The sequence below is a fragment of the Galleria mellonella genome, unplaced genomic scaffold, assembly GCF_026898425.1.
Source record: "Galleria mellonella isolate WM207_F2 unplaced genomic scaffold, CSIRO_AGI_GalMel_v1 utg352, whole genome shotgun sequence".
NCBI classification, from domain to species: domain Eukaryota; kingdom Metazoa; phylum Arthropoda; class Insecta; order Lepidoptera; family Pyralidae; genus Galleria; species Galleria mellonella.
The window spans coordinates 7,740,167-7,753,506 of NW_026442084.1; the positions used below are offsets into that span (position 1 = coordinate 7,740,167).

At 38.8% G+C, this 13,340-nt stretch overlaps 1 protein-coding gene and 6 non-coding genes across 8 annotated transcripts in view; 2 read left to right on the forward strand and 5 right to left on the reverse strand.

Moving 5' to 3' along the window:
- Positions 1-13,340, reverse strand: part of LOC113510409 (chloride channel protein 2) — an 81,560-nt gene that overhangs the window by 8,381 nt on the left and 59,839 nt on the right. For both annotated transcript variants that reach the window (XM_052896964.1, XM_052896963.1), the window contains 3 exons: positions 8,991-9,153; positions 8,130-8,221; positions 7,235-7,373 (listed from right to left, as the gene is read on the reverse strand). In XM_052896964.1, coding sequence (XP_052752924.1) covers positions 7,235-7,373; positions 8,130-8,221; positions 8,991-9,153 — 394 coding nt within the window. The remainder of the gene's footprint in view (positions 1-7,234; positions 7,374-8,129; positions 8,222-8,990; positions 9,154-13,340) is intronic.
- Trnas-gcu (transfer RNA serine (anticodon GCU)) lies at positions 584-665 on the forward strand. The gene has a single exon. It is a non-coding gene; the product is annotated as a tRNA-Ser (tRNA).
- Trnas-gcu (transfer RNA serine (anticodon GCU)) lies at positions 1,978-2,059 on the reverse strand. Its single transcript has one exon. It is a non-coding gene; the product is annotated as a tRNA-Ser (tRNA).
- Positions 3,560-3,641, reverse strand: Trnas-gcu (transfer RNA serine (anticodon GCU)). Its single transcript has one exon. It is a non-coding gene; the product is annotated as a tRNA-Ser (tRNA).
- On the forward strand, positions 5,443-5,524 carry Trnas-gcu (transfer RNA serine (anticodon GCU)). Its single transcript has one exon. It is a non-coding gene; the product is annotated as a tRNA-Ser (tRNA).
- Trnas-gcu (transfer RNA serine (anticodon GCU)) lies at positions 10,252-10,333 on the reverse strand. The gene has a single exon. It is a non-coding gene; the product is annotated as a tRNA-Ser (tRNA).
- Trnas-gcu (transfer RNA serine (anticodon GCU)) lies at positions 12,785-12,866 on the reverse strand. The gene has a single exon. It is a non-coding gene; the product is annotated as a tRNA-Ser (tRNA).

Genomic DNA, 13,340 nt, shown 5'->3' on the forward strand with positions numbered 1-13,340 from the left:
AAAAAGAAAGCGGCACAAAGGTTAACCCAATAATATTAACGCTATAAGTATTTTACTCTTCAAAACTAATACACAAGCATACGGCCCACCTGATGGTAAGTGATTACTATAGCCTATGAACCCCTGCAATACTGAAGAAACCTCTTTACCCCCCTTTAGAAGAACCCCATGCTGTAGTCTGTTGGGAAAACCTCAGCAGGGAGCTCATTTCATAACCTGATTGATCGTGGGAGAAAACATCTCTGAAACCGCGCTGTACGCGTCCATTAAGGCTGTAGGGTATGAGGATGCACTCCCGATCATCATCGATGGCGAGTCGTTCGATGGTAGCAAGTGGCTGTGGGCATCATATTGAACGATTCCTCTGAGCACAATCCGTTTCATGCCGGTCAGTAAACATATCCCGGTAACGTTGACAATGTCGCGAGTAAACCTAGTAGACTATAAATGGAACAGTCCTGAACCAGCTGAATATATAATTATGTGATTTATTAATTAGCAAATATGAATTATTTAATTTATAACACAATTGTGCAAACATCATTTTTGTATCAGGTCTATACTTTCACCACGTCGCTTATAAGACGAGGTGGCCGAGCGGTTAAGGTGATGGACTGCTAATCCATTGTGCTCTGCACGCGTGGGTTCGAATCCCATCTTCGTCGGTATGTTTTTGATTAATTAATTAAGGTAATTACAGAAGTAGAGGGAGACTTTGTACAAAAGTCGATTGCTTGGGTACCTCTGTCCCATTCGTGTTTCAACCGTGAAGCAGTTGTGTTTGCATGGCTGTGTTTCGGTTTGAAGGATGGGCTATGGTGTGAATTTACTGGGTACAGAGGAATAACACCTGAGTCCTCAGGAATGGCAACGCATGGGGGGTATCATGAGCGAAACAGTATACTCTGTTATGTCCATGGTACTGCTCATGTCTATAGGTGACGGTTACCATTTTCCATCAGGTGGGCCGTCAGCTTGTTTGCCATTCTAAGTTATATAAAAAAAAAGTATCAAATTTCAAACGGAAGTTGTAAAATGACGACCGTATGTTGTGTATGTTAAATACTATGTCTTTTTTTATGCAATTTGAAATGACAAAAATACTGGCGGTTTATTTGAGGGAAAATGGTAAACGTCACCTATAGAGGCAAGGAACAGCAACATGGATATCACAGAATATCACTTTCTTCCTGAGGATTGAAGTGAAGAACAATATAAATAATTTTTAAATAGTGTCCCTCCATGTTAACACATCATGTTCCCCCTTCCTTTCCCGTGGGTGTCGTAAGAGGCGATAAAGGGAACTTAATGGTCGATGAATGGGCAGAAGCATCCCTATTAAAACATTACTAAAGCTTAACTGTGTTTACCAAACTGCCCGAAGTAAGAGAGGATCATTTTGTAGTTTTAGACCTTTCTTTCTTTGTGAAAAATGTTCCATTTTTCATAGTAGGATGCACCTTGTAAAAGAACTTATCGGTATAAAGAAAATTGAGCAATGTATATTTAAATAAATAAGAACCTTATTTTTTAAAAAGGGGGACGTTTTGACGTTTTGAATTCTAAACGGATATTAGTTTTTTTTTTCCAGTCGAAAGCGTGAACCCATTTGAGTGAAAAAAGAATTTATAAAAATCATGCCATCACTAATAATAAAGGATTTATTTTGTATAACATAGAAAAAAAAACAACAAAGGAAGTATTACATTGACTATTCGTACTGATTGATTTATTCAGCGTTAAACAACATAGGATAGATAGATAGATAAACACTTTATTGGAGCCATTTATGACACACGTAAATTAATGAATAAAATGATACAATTTGATTATATAAATTTTTTCAAATATATAAAAACATATAAAAATAGTCATAAAATAGTCATAGGATAGTCACTAAAGTCTTGAATACTAAAGATTACATGTTATATAAATATAATACTTATAGATTATGAAAGGGGAATTTAAAAAGTGAATCGACGAAGATGGGATTCGAACCCACGCGTGCAGAGCACAATGGATTAGCAGTCCATCACCTTAACCGCTCGGCCACCTCGTCTTGTACGACACATCATTGAAAAATACATTGGATTTATATAATTAAATATTATATATGTTAAACAGTACCAATTCAATGTTCATTCATGTTTTTTTTTTTATACAACTTAGAATGGCAAACAAGCTGACGGCCCACCTGATGGAAAGTGGTAACCGTCGCCTATACACATGAGCAGTACCATGCACATAACAGAGTATACTGTTTCGCCCATGATACCCCCCATTAGTTGCCATTCCTGAGGACTCAGGTGTTATTCCTCTGTACCCAGTAAATTCACGCCATATCCCACCCTTCAAATCGAAACACAGCCATGCAAACACAATTGCTTCACGGTTGAAATACAAATGGGACAGAGGTACCCAAGCAATCGACTTTTGTACAAAGTCTCACTCTGGTTTAATTTAACTTTCACATTTATGGTAGGTATCAGGAAGATTGCATTTTGGGAGTTTTGCCAGTAGTTGCCACACTTGGTAAGCAAGTTGGCAACCGCAATCAGGTTTGCTGATGTTTTAAGGAAACACTGCTGCCCATCCATCGACCATTACGTTCCCTTAGTCGCCACTTACGACACAGGAGAGGAAGGGGTGGCGTATTCTATGCTGGGACTACATGGCCAATGTATTGAAATATTAGTACAACGTTATTATATATGGTGCCTTTCAAAGAAAATGTGGCTTTTTTTTTTAAAATTTGAGAAACAGACTGAATCATGCATGTTTACATAAATACTGCGCAAATTTTTTAACCACTTAATGCAAAGGTTTTTCTGTCAAATGTGGTTAACTGGCGCACTGGCGCACGCACTAAATTCGAACTAGCATTCAATAAATATACACTAAGCTGTATGAAATACAAACGGGCGAGGTGCCGCTCCAGATAAAAATATAAGTGGCGAGAGGTACCGGGGTAGGGCAAATCGGAACACATTTGATGCGCGAGAGGGTCTCGTGCCAGATGCTTAAGGGGTTAATAAAAAAGTCATGCAATACTTAAACTCGCAAAAAATGCAATAAGTAATGGATATGTATCATAATTATTTGACCGAGATTATAGATTATTTGCATTTATAGACAAATACATATATATGTAAAGCACAGGGAAATCATAGGGTACAGAGGCGTAACACAGTAGTGCTTAGGAATGACAATGCATGAAGGTTATCTCTGAATAGCTGTCACTATGTATTTTGATATTTTTATGACAATAAGCGACAGTTACCATTTTCCATCAGGTGGACCGTCAAATAGTTTGCTACTCTAAAAAAAAAACAAATACTAATAGAAAAATAAATTTAACATTTGCCTTCGATGTCACGACGTGTCCAGCTGTCAAGTTAGTACGAACGGGCTCTTATAATGTTATGATTTAATTTCGACGAGCTAATAAATGTGGCTTGGAGTTATAACCATTAAAAAAAACTTAGCCTTTTCGATTCCTCTCGTTAGCTTTTTGAATTATTTTATAAATATTTTATTTCCGATATCTATAAAAGTGAATCGACGAAGATGGGATTCGAACCCACGCGTGCAGAGCACAATGGATTAGCAGTCCATCACCTTAACCGCTCGGCCACCTCGTCTTGTACATATATGATGAAAAATTTTATAACTTCCTATGTTAAGATTTTCCTGTGTTTGATGGTTTAAGATTCTGTAGTGTAAGATAGCTTAGACCAGTAAACAAACTGACAGCCCATCTGATGAAAAATGGCAACTGTCACCTACAAACGTCAACAGCGCTGTGGACATAACACAATACACTGTGACGCCCATCACATCATATCCCTTATGCACTACTAGTAGTAGTACCGTAAAGGAAAACTTTAAGACGTGTATGGATAAGTTTTTTTTTATACAACTTAGAATGGCAAACAAGCTGACGGCCCACCTGATGGAAATTGGTAACCGTCGCCTATAGACATGAGCAGTACCATGGGCATAACAGAGTATACTGTTTCGCCCATGATACCCCCGTGCGTTGCCATTCCTGAGGACTCAGGTGTTATTCCTCTGTACCTTGTAAATTCACACCACCCACCCACCCTTCAAACTGCTTTACGGTTGAAAGACGAATGGGACAAAGGTATTGGGTACGTCTTTTTGGGCAACCAACTTTTGTACAAAGTCTTCCTCTGGTAGTTTTTTGTGGGATACAATTTTTTTTATCATAGTAACATCGGTTGAGCGGTTTTGGAAATTACCATTTACAGTCATCGTGACACGACATTTTTATATAATAATAACATAATTGTGATGCATTTTAATAAGCCCGGTAGGTATGTATGTTTACTCAGCTGTTGCATAATCATATAATTAATTTGTATATCTGTTTGAACTTAGCAACATGTTAAGAGGTAATAGTTTTTGGTAAATCTCAACCAGAGGGAGACTGTACAAAAGTCGATTGCTTGGGTACCTCTGTCCCATACGTGTTTCTATCGTGAAACCGTGTAGCATGGCGTGTTTCGATTTGAAGAGTGGGGAATGCCAGTGAATTTATATGGTACAGAGGAATAACACCAGAGTCCTCAGGAATGGCAACGCATGAGGGGGAATCATGGGCGTAACAGTATACTCTGTTATGTCCATGGTACTGCTCATGTCTATAGGTGACGGTTACCACTTTCTATCAGGTGGACCGTCAGCTTGTTTGGCATTCTATGTCGTATAAAAAAAAACAATCACTGTATCAATTTAAAACATTAAGGTGTATCTTTGTTATATTATATCTTGGCTAATTTTGAACTGTTAAATCAGCCGTTAACTGTCCACTGCTGGACACAGCCTCCCCCATAAGATGGGTTTTGCCAGCAGTTGCCACGCTTGGCAGGTTTAACAACTGCAGTTTGACTTTTGGTGATGTTTTAAGAGGGATGTTGCTGCCCATCCCTACATCATAAGCTCTCCCTTAATCCTAAATCCCTCTTACAACAGCCACGGGAAAGGAAGAGATGGCTTATTTTATGGTGGACTTACACGGCGAATTTTGAATTGACATATCTGAAATTCCATGACAATTGGCTAAGTGTTTATGGCGTCAAGCTGACGCAAACAAATAAGCAAGCTCACTTTTACATTTATAATTTTAGGAAGAATGTCTGTTTGTCTGTTAGCTTTTCATGAAAAACATAAACCACAAAACTAATTAATAACAATAATACTAATTAATTCTAACTACATTTGGTATAGCGATACATTGGGCTTTAAAGAATTAACGGATAAAAGTTTGTATAGGGAATCAATCATTTTTCAAGTAAGAGATATAAAACTAGTTCTACGCGAACGAATACACGAACATTAGCAAGTCTGTAATATTTTATATATATGTATTATACATATATATTTATTATAATTAAACGTCTTTAATATTGAGTCGTACAAGACGAGGTGGCCGAGCGGTTAAGGTGATGGACTGCTAATCCATTGTGCTCTGCACGCGTGGGTTCGAATCCCATCTTCGTCGATTTACTTTTTAAATTATTTATATAATTAAAAACGTACCGACGAGACTGTGATCCGAAATCGAAAGCCGATTATAAGATGCCATTTCTTTAAATAAATGAATGGTTTATTTTCTCTTCAGAAAACGTAGTATAAAGTGACAACTTGAGGTACAATTAGATATGTAAGAGCAATTTTGTGAGAGACTGGTGCTTGCGTAAGGTTTCGAAGAACTTGTGTTACAAGCCACCAGATTTAATGTAATCCTTTTTAATTTGATAATTTTAAAGTTATTCCTTTATGGACTAAAATTAATTAAAATTTAAAACTAAATTTCTAATTATTTTCACTGAAGTCTATTATAAAATTAGTTCATATTGGTTCTTAAATAAAGATTTCGTTATGATTTCAAATTAAAATTATTAAAAAATGGGTGTTGCTGGAAGAGTACTCTATTATAGTTAAAAGCTCGCCTTTGTACATTTGTTTACGTCTGTCATATTCTTATAACTGGTGTGCACAATAAAGATTTAAATAAATAAATAAATAGGTAAAATTAGTAGGAATCTAGTTCTTTTGTTTGAAAATTGTCACAATATTGTACACCGCTCTACTCGCTGACATTGATGCTTCTTCCCACTTTGGTTGTTCCTCGAAGAGAACTCTATTAGAGTTATGCTCGCCTTTGTACATTTGTTTACGTCTGTCATATTCTTATAACTGGTGTGTACAATAAAGAATTAAATAAATAAATAAATAAAAATTAAAATTTTAGAAATAGATTTAGAGAAATAGCGCCACAGAATCGACCATACTGACTTCAAAAAAAGAGGATTTTATCCATGCTGCCTATTTTGTAAATCAAACTCCAATCAGCACTTGATCGCCATCTGTCGTCTATCAATATCATCGAGACGAATAAAATTAAACCAAAACCCGATAGATTTTTTATTTTACTGAACTAGGTGTTATCCTGCGGAAGTTAATATTACTGTTTGTTGAAGGTTGCAACCTTTTGTGTTTTATTTTAATAGCCATATATTTTTATTTTATCTGCCTGATCTTTTAATTCTTTTTTTTCATTGCAAATTGCCTATCAAATATACGGAAGCAATTTATTATTAAAAGACAATTATTTCATATTCAGCATGAAACTGGGAAATTCATCATACTCCCCAATACTGTTTATTTGATTCGCAGTTTTGGCGACGAATGGGTTAATATTAGGCTTCGAGTGGCGATCTAATAACTTGCCAGAAGATGCCTTGTTTTTTCTTTATATAATACAGGGGGCAAACGAGCATTCGGCTGATGGTAAGTGACTACCGCCGCCAATGATCACCCACAACACCAACTAAGTTTAGAAATGAATCAAGTGTCGCAATCGTATAATTAGTTTAACGCGGCTGTTTTAACCCTACTGAGGTTTTTTTATTGGTTGAAAATGGAATGGTAACCCCGCCTGCGCTATCGGTATACGCTGACGGGGCACCAGTGAGGGATGATAGGTGAGGATGAAGCAGGTCAGTTAGCCCATTGTGATGAATATAACTGGAATTTAGCACAATGGTTTCCAAAGGGGACCACGTGGAGGTCGACCTGACTGGCTGAATAGAATTGATAGTAAGCATTGCTAACAATCTCTTCCCCATCAAATCCTACTGAGGTTGAATAATAATATATGAACCAAATAGTATTAAACAAATTCGTAAGTTTATAAAAAGCGACTCACGGCTGGCGGATGAGAGCAGATCAGGTAAGTATGGCAACTTCTTGATGAGTATGATGCTGTCGAAGCAGGAAGGTTGGAGCAGCGCGGCGACGGCGTTGGCAGCAAGCACTGCCGCCATTATTGGTAGCAAGTGGGTCACCTGCGTGGAAGGAACAATTAATTTATCGTACTTCCTACTAACTTCCTATTATTGCCGTGTTGTCCCGGCATAGAATAGGCCAGCCCTTCCTTGCCCGTGGGTGTCGTAAGAGGCGGCTAAGGGAGGGCGAAGAAGATCGGCAGCACATCTCTCTTAAAAATCTTCAAAGCCTAATTGCGGTTGTCAATCCGCCTGTCAAGCGTGGCAAACCTCCCAAGGAGGCTTATGTTCAGCAGTGGACGGTTAAGGGCTGATATGATGGTCATGGACCACCTATCATCCTCACCATCACTGGTGCTCCGCTAGCGGAAGTTATTAGCGCATATATTTATTTATTTTATTTATTTATTTATTTATTTAAGGAACACCAACAGCATTATGCATTATAACATATAGGTATAACAAACATTAAATATAATACAGTATTAATGCACACGCCTGTTATAGGTATTCACAGCATTTACTTTAACATAGTTATAGATATATGTATGTACTAGTGCAGGTACACCCGCCCTCTACATTTGTTTCGGTCAGCGCTTACTATTCCATTTTATGGCGTTACCACCACCAGCCTACCTTACTACCAAGCCACCAGAGACTACCACGACCTCGTTCTATCTCATGAAATTGCTAGCAATCACGATTTTATCAATACATTCGTTTGTTGACTCAATGCTCAGTTTGTCCAGATGGCGCTGCGTGATATGTACAGGAATATTTACTGTATGATCATTCTGTTCTCTGCTCACCGCTCACCTGTCCGCACATCTCGCTGACGATGACGATGGTGGACACCGTGTGGGTGACGGCGCCCGTGAACGCGGCTGCGCCCACCACCGCGTACCCACCTGCGGACAAGTATGGGGGGGGGGGATTGTTAGTAATCTTTCACTGATGCCAGTGCCTGCCAGTGTACACTGGTAGCGCAGACGAAGTTACCATTTTATATTTATTCTGATAAAAAAATAGCTATGTATAAAGAAATTTTTGTTGCCAGCTTCAGATTAAGCTAACCGAAGATATTGGAAAGTAACTTTTCAAATTCGTACTTGCAGTAGCGATCTCGCTATCATGGTCATACTTAGATGTTACAGTGTACCCAAAACAGCGGAACTTAATCACCTGCATCAGCACATTTTCACCAAACATCCAAGTACCAAGGTGTCCATGTTGCTGTTCATGTTTCATAGGCGACGGTTACCACTTTCCATTAGATGGGTTGTCGACTTTTTTGCCAATATAAATCACATGGGAAAACCTTGAATTCTATATAAATAAATAGGTATAAAAAAAAAGGTTAATTCTAAACAATTTTGAACAGGGTTTTATAACTTTACTGTCCAGTTTGGAATATAATTTCAGATGAGAAGAGCGAACTAGAAATTTAACGTTTCTCTTTTCGAATAAAAGTAGAGTTTACAAACAAAAAGTGAATGAATACAATGATAATTACTATATCAAACCATTTGGCCACTGCGGTAATAGTAGGCCTCCTAATAGGATAGTAATTCTATCATGGGGAAATCAGTGTCCAACAGCGAGACCATTAATGGTTTATGGTTTATAAGAGACAGGAGTAATAATAAATGTTAGTGGTAATTGACAACACGGACTCACCGGGCAATATTTTCTGTATATGGCCTCCGTAGGCGACACCCAGCGGGCAGAAGTAGTGCATGACCTCCCCGGTAAAGCGGCCCAGGGAGGCGCCCATCTTGAATGCCGGCACGAAGATGCCCGCCGGCACGGGGAGCGTGCACGACACCATGCTCAGGAAGTACTGGCGACAGAGTGTAAATGTAATGTAAATTGGACTCTTCTTTCCGCGCTAAGCCTGTCATTTGGGCCATCGTGCGTATGAGTCGTAGCTAGTACAGCCAATCCAGCACCGCCCAGAAGTACAAAGCTGCCTGGGATCTTCACGGTCCTCACGCAGCGACCTCATTGTTTCGAGGATTTGAGGACACGTTGAGGGACCACAGCTTCACATATCAGGATATACGTGAACAGCCGACAGTGTTTTATATAAGCAATATATTGGGATAGATATAACAATTCGTCCCTTCGTCGTCTGTCCCAATTGTGTTTCTACCGTAAAGCAGTTGTTTGCATGGCTGTGTTACGGTTTGACGGGTGGGATATGGCAGGAATTTATACGGTACAGAGGAATAACACCCGAGTCCTCAGGAATGGCAACGCATGGGGGGTATCATGGGCGAAACAGTATACTCTGTTATGTCCATGGTACTGCTCATGTGTATAGGCGACGGTAACCACTTTCCATCAGGTGGGCCGTCAGCTTGTTTGCCGTTTTAAGTTGTATAAAAAAATATACGCTGGCGGGGCATACTTGTAAGGGATGATAGGTGAGGATAAAAATCGGCCAGTTAGCTTATTGTGACGAATTTATCAAGTATTAACCAAAATGGTTTCTAGGGTACGTACCGGTTGACCTGATATACCCTATATTGCTAGCAATGGGATCGTCAGTCCCCGCTATTAACAATATCTTACCTTGAGGACAACGGTTGTTGTCTTTCTATCAGGTGGACCATCAGCTCGTTTATCCACCAAATACATATACATAAACTTCAATCAACTTTCAAATTAAAAGAAAATAAAAAAGTTGGCAGTAATAACCTTTATGTCCAAGATACATACATACATACATACATACATATCTGTCACGCCTGTCTCCCATTAGGGTAGGCAGAAACAATGGAACGCCAAATGCTTCGATTCAAACAAACCTCTTTCGCTTCTTCCACATTCATCAATCTTTTCATACACGCTCGCCGGTTACGGGTATTTTTAATACTTTTATTCATTTTTATATGTCCAAGATAGAGTAATTAATATAATATTTACAAAAATAAATCGACGAAGATGGGATTCGAACCCACGCGTGCAGAGCACAATGGATTAGCAGTCCATCACCTTAACCGCTCGGCCACCTCGTCTTGTGCGACACATATCCAATTTAATTTATAGAAACAAAATTTATATTAAGATAATAAAATATTGGAAATCGATAAATCTAAAGTAAATAACAGACTTTATAGCAACCAGCAATAAGGTACATTTATATTTGCATCGCGTAATACTTTTTTACTAGACGATTCTCTTAAATGGACGAAACTGGAACGGTAATACCGATTATACTATTGGTTTACATTGGCAAGTTTCTACTGAAAGTATATTTTTTTGTAATGGATGATAATGGAATGGTAACCCCGCCTGCGCTATTGGTATACACCGGCGGGGCACCAGTGAGCGATGATAGGTGAGGATGAAAGCAGGTCAGTTAGCCCATTGTGACGAATTGCACTAGAATTAACCACGACGGTTTCCAGGGGGAACCACGTGGAGTCGACCTGATAGGGTATATCTTTTTTTGTAATGGGTGAAAATGGTATGGTAACCCCGCCTGCGCTAACGGGATACGCTGGTGGAGCACCAGTGAAGGGTGATAGATGAGAATGAAAACAGGCCAATTAGCCCATCATGATGAAATACACGATGGTTTCCAGACGAGACCATGGGGAGATCGAGCAGTCGGGATATATTGTTTTTAATGGATGATAATGCAACGATATCCCCGCCTACACTATCGGTATACACTAGTGGAGCACCAGTGAGAGATGATAGGTGAGAATGAAAGCAGGTAAGTTAGCTCACAAGAATTAATCACGAAGGTTTTCAGGGGGACCTGATAGGGTAAATTACTAGCGATAGAGCTGTTAGATCCCCATTACTAAACTAGTTTTGTCACGATTCAAATCTGGGTTATATGTGAAACGAAATCTTAGATAGATAGATAGTTTATTTGCATTACTTACAGCACACAAATTATAACAGTTACAGATATATATAAAAAGCGAGATAACATAAATGATTATAAAAAAAAAACATAAAGCCAAGTAAAATTTTTAGTTTTATGCGTGGACCATAACAATTTAAAATGGTCACAACTGAGTGTATTGCTTGGCCCTCAAAAGAGCAAAGCACTGATATTCTGTTGCAACCAAAGGGAATAATGTAACAACAAAATAATACTACCAGATTATCTATATATACAGTAAACAGACAGAACAATCCGCTTATACAACGGATTGTGCTCAGAGGAATTATTCAATATGATGCCTACGGCCACTTTCTATCATTGTACGGCTCGCCATCGACAGGTAGTTCACCCTCATACCTTACAGCCTGAATGGTCGCGTACTGCGCGGTTTCAGAGATGTTTTCTCCCACGAACACTCAGGTTATGTAATGAGCTCCCTGCCGAGGTTTTCCCAAGACTACAGCATGGGGTTCTTCAAAAGGGGGGTAAAGAGTTTCTTCAGGGTCGGCAACGAGCGCGTAATACCTCTGGTATTGCAGGCGTTTATAGGCTACGGTAACCGCTTACCATCAGGTGGGCCGTATGCTTGTTTGCCACCTCAGTGGTATAAAAAAAAACAGACATACAGTAAACAGATATGGCAGTTTATCTAGCAGACATATAGAACATAGAGGTAATTTGCTAAAATATCTGACTTTTGCCTATCAATTAAGAATTTTTTTAAAATTAATTTTGAAGCTAGACTTAAATTATACATCTCATAATATCAATTGTCGTTACCTAAGGTTCCCTAAGGTTGGTTACTGCTTTTAAAGTGAGTCTTATACTGGTGCGTTGTAGCTCTGTTCCTTCAGTTGTCTCTCATAATATCCTTGAGATGTAAAGAAGCGGGAATCAATCAGAGGGAGACTTAGTACAAAAGTCGATTGCTTGGGTACCTCTGTCCCATTCATGTTTTAACCGTAAAGCAGTTGTGTTTGCATGGCTGTGTTTCGGTTTGAAGGGTGGGATATGGCGTGAATTTATTGGGTACAGAGGAATAACATCTGAGTCCTCAGGAATGGCAACGCATGGGGGGTATCATGTTACTGCTCATGTCTATAGGCGACGGTTAGGCCATTCTAAGTTATATATATATATATATATATATATATATATATATATATATATATATATATACATACACCCCCTACACGAAATCTACTTGTGTATTACAATCATACTGCGTGCCAATATAATATGGTACTGCCGTGCGGTTTTGGCAGGGAATAGGCCACCTCGTTTTTTCCTCATCGGTGTCGTAAGAGGCAACAAAGGGATATTAATTGTCGAGGGATGAATAATAGTGTCCCTCTTAAAACATTAATAAAGCTTAACTGCGGTTGCTGATCCGCCAGTTAAGTAAGGCAATACCCTCAATACGAGAAGGCCCATGTTCAGCAGTGGACAGAAGACAGAAATTCTAAGGAACTCATAAAATTCTTCGAATAACTTTCCACAACGCGCAAAGGTATTCGAAGAATTTAATTATTTAGTTTCAATCTACAATAATCGGTACAAAACGTATCGACGAAGATGGGATTCGAACCCACGCGTGCAATGCACATTGGATTAGCAGTCCATCACCTTAACCGCTCGGTCACCTCGTCTTGTACGACACAGTATTAATTAGTTAAGCCAATTAAATATAATATATATATATATATATATATGTATAATACATATATAAACATATTATTACAGATGTATTAACATAATAAAATTTTATTACATCTGTAATAATCATTGGCCAATCCGCTTGCCAAGGAAGGTAACTACTGACTTACCCCCCCCCCCCCCCCCCCATGGGGAGGCCTATCAGCAGTATACAGTTAACAAATAATACAGCAACTCTGCCAAAATTACGCGGTGACCGCGCGCAGTTTTCTAAAACCATGGTGAATTTGTCACGATGCTGACCTGCCTTCATCCACAACTATCATCCCTTACTGGTGCCCCGCCAGTGTATACCGATAAGTCAGGTGGATATTTAATTTTCACCTCTTTAAAAAAAACGATAAGTGGAAGGTAGTATCCGTACAATACTGTTACTACTACTACCAGAGGGAGACTTTGTACAAAAG